This window comes from Telopea speciosissima, chromosome 8 (genome assembly GCF_018873765.1).
Source record: "Telopea speciosissima isolate NSW1024214 ecotype Mountain lineage chromosome 8, Tspe_v1, whole genome shotgun sequence".
Classification (NCBI taxonomy): domain Eukaryota; kingdom Viridiplantae; phylum Streptophyta; class Magnoliopsida; order Proteales; family Proteaceae; genus Telopea; species Telopea speciosissima.
Window position 1 is genome coordinate 57,510,039 of NC_057923.1, and position 2,571 is coordinate 57,512,609.

Here is a 2,571-nt window from a genome sequence, read left to right on the forward strand (position 1 = left end):
AATTGTACACCATAGATCTTCAAGTAGGGTATCGTTATTGTCAATCATGAAAAATTATTCTACTTCATTTTTAATAGTCCAATACATTTAACACCATTCTTGTTTACTAAAGCAAAAAAACCGATCCTCATAGTAGTAGCACGTGAAATGAGATCAATTTAAATCATGAAAACAGAGTTATGGACGAGGCAATACAAGCGTCGTGCTACTAGACAAAGCGGTGGCCGAAGATATACTTTTGTTAGTTTCTCCAGACTGAAAATCCAATGACCATGGGGACCATTTCCATTATTGTTTAAAGCTTCATATAGTGTGGCCCTTCAGATATTGAGAAGGGCATGTCTAAAGGGTCAAGCAAAAAATGGTTTGTATTGTAAGGTCCAAACACGATGGGCAACCTGGTCTGAGTATAAAGGGAGGATGTGTTAATAAGAAAAAAAAAAGAAAAAAAAAAAACTCTGTAGTGATCATATATGACTCATGTTACGTGGGGTCGGTTACATGGATTCGATAGATGCTATGATAATAGTAGAAAAAAAAAATAGAAAAAAGTAAAAAGGAGTAAAAGAAATAAGAAGGAAATTAAAAATAGGATCTTTATGTCATCAATAATTATCAATAATGAAAGTGAAAAAAAACTAGCTAAAAAATATGAATTTAGTAATCAATTTTTACTTGAAATTTTCAGTTGACTTTCTTAGATTTAAATAGGAAATAAGGATTTTGAAAATTTCAAGTAACCATAGTTCTTAAGATTTTAAGTGTGTGTTTGGCTGAATATTTGACATGAAAAAAAATTGAGGAGATAGCTAGGCTAGAATGAAAGATGTCAAATAAATAGATACACGAATGTGCTAGTGTATGCTACACAGTCAGAGGATAGGAATTCAATCCCTATAATCATATACCTACTCATGCATTAATCTATTTCATTTATGGATAAGAGATTGCTCTCTGGCCATGTAACTGTCTGCACCAACACAAGGCCCAGTAAGAGTGTGCAGGAGAAATTGACTAAATATGGATTTTTAGTTCATTGGGAGCTGAGCAATAATTTTGCACGGTCCTGTGGGACAGGGGTGGGGTTTGGGTCATTAAGGGATCATTTCGCCCACCCTCATGTGTCTAAGAGCATCCTATGCCCCCACCGCATGCAAATATATTAGCAGGCAGCTAGGCACCCTATATAACCTATTGCAATCTTAATTTTTTTAAAACTATATTATATTATACAACTTGACACAGTAAATACATGAAGGAATACAAAACAAATGGACCAAATAGCCCTTGTTCTCCCTACAAACTTACGAATGATACAATATTTCTCTGTCCATCCTTTCCTTCTATCCCAACGAATTAAAGCGAGAAATCCATGAACCTAAGCCATGGAATACCAAACTTGGAAACCTTCTCAGCTTGGTTCGAACAAGATGACGATGCCGCCGCTGCTACAGACGAAGACGACGACGAAGCAGAGGAAGAAGATCCCTCCACCGGAGCTACGGCTGGTTTCGTAAGACACAAGAAAAAATTCCTCGACCCCAATTCTTTCAGCTTCTCCTCCTTAGCTAAACCTGTCGGAATCAATAGAAATCCATCAAACACTTCCATAAATCCGAATATAAGAATAGATAGAAAAAAGCACACAAGAGCTAAAGACAGAGAGAGATAGAGAGAGGGAAAGAGATCCGATTTCCGATTGCTTACTTTCTAAGCTGAACTGCGAGTAATGGAGATCAAAACCGGCTGGGTTCGTGGTGGGCAGTAAGGGCCTTCGCCCCTCTTTAGCATACAACTTCACCGCAGCAGCAATCAGATCCCCAACCGTCGATTCCGGCGACATCACAACTTGAATAGCTCCCAAGCTCCTCAGTATCGTCACGTTCAGCAGCAACTTCGTCATCCTGACCGGCATCTCAGGCGGAATCTCCTGCAATTTTCCGGCAGAAAGCAGATCAGGGTCTGTATTTGGCCGGCGAATTCCCACCCCAGTCATATGGGTTCTCCCGTGAAAAGACTCTGCTTTGTTCTTCAATTTCCTCGCTCCCTTTCCATTGTCTTCTATCCCTCTTCGATTCCCACTCTTCAAAGGGTTCGGCATTTTTTTTTCCCTCTGTGTAATGAGTTTGAAAATCGATCACCTCAATCTGCGGTAACGGAAGAATCTGGTGTCGGGGAAGCCGAGAGCTGGAGAAGAGCTTAGGCTCTCAGGGTCCCCTTCGATTGCAGCGATCATAACCAGATTTAAAGAGTTGTAGAGAGAAGGGAAAGTAAAGGGTTTGGAGGCGTTAAGGAGGAGCGTAGCTCTGTGTTCCTTCTGGTGGAGGAAACTGAATTTATGAAGAGGAGAGGCGAAGAAAGAGAATACCAAAGGGAGCCGTAGGAGACCGAACTATTCCTGTTGATGAGGGCAGAATCATAATTATATCATAAATTCATAATTATCTGGTTTCTAGTGTTACCGGCTGTAGCAGGTGAAAGGTGGAGTATGGCCGTATGGGTGAGGGAAGGAGAGAGACTTCGAGGGAGTTTTGTTAAAGCTTCCAATCACAAATTATCTACACTCTTCTA

General features: G+C 40.2%; 1 protein-coding gene across 1 annotated transcript; it reads right to left on the reverse strand.

Annotated features, from left to right (window-relative positions):
- Positions 1-1,329: 1,329 nt before the first annotated feature.
- On the reverse strand, positions 1,330-2,324 carry LOC122670645 (uncharacterized protein At4g22758-like). Its single transcript, XM_043867599.1, has 2 exons — positions 1,708-2,324; positions 1,330-1,574 (listed from the first exon to the last, which is right to left on the reverse strand). The coding sequence occupies exons 1-2, from the start codon at positions 2,099-2,101 to the stop codon at positions 1,357-1,359; spliced, it is 612 nt and encodes a 203-aa protein (XP_043723534.1). The 5' UTR covers positions 2,102-2,324; the 3' UTR covers positions 1,330-1,356.
- Between the last annotated feature and the right edge of the window lie 247 nt (positions 2,325-2,571).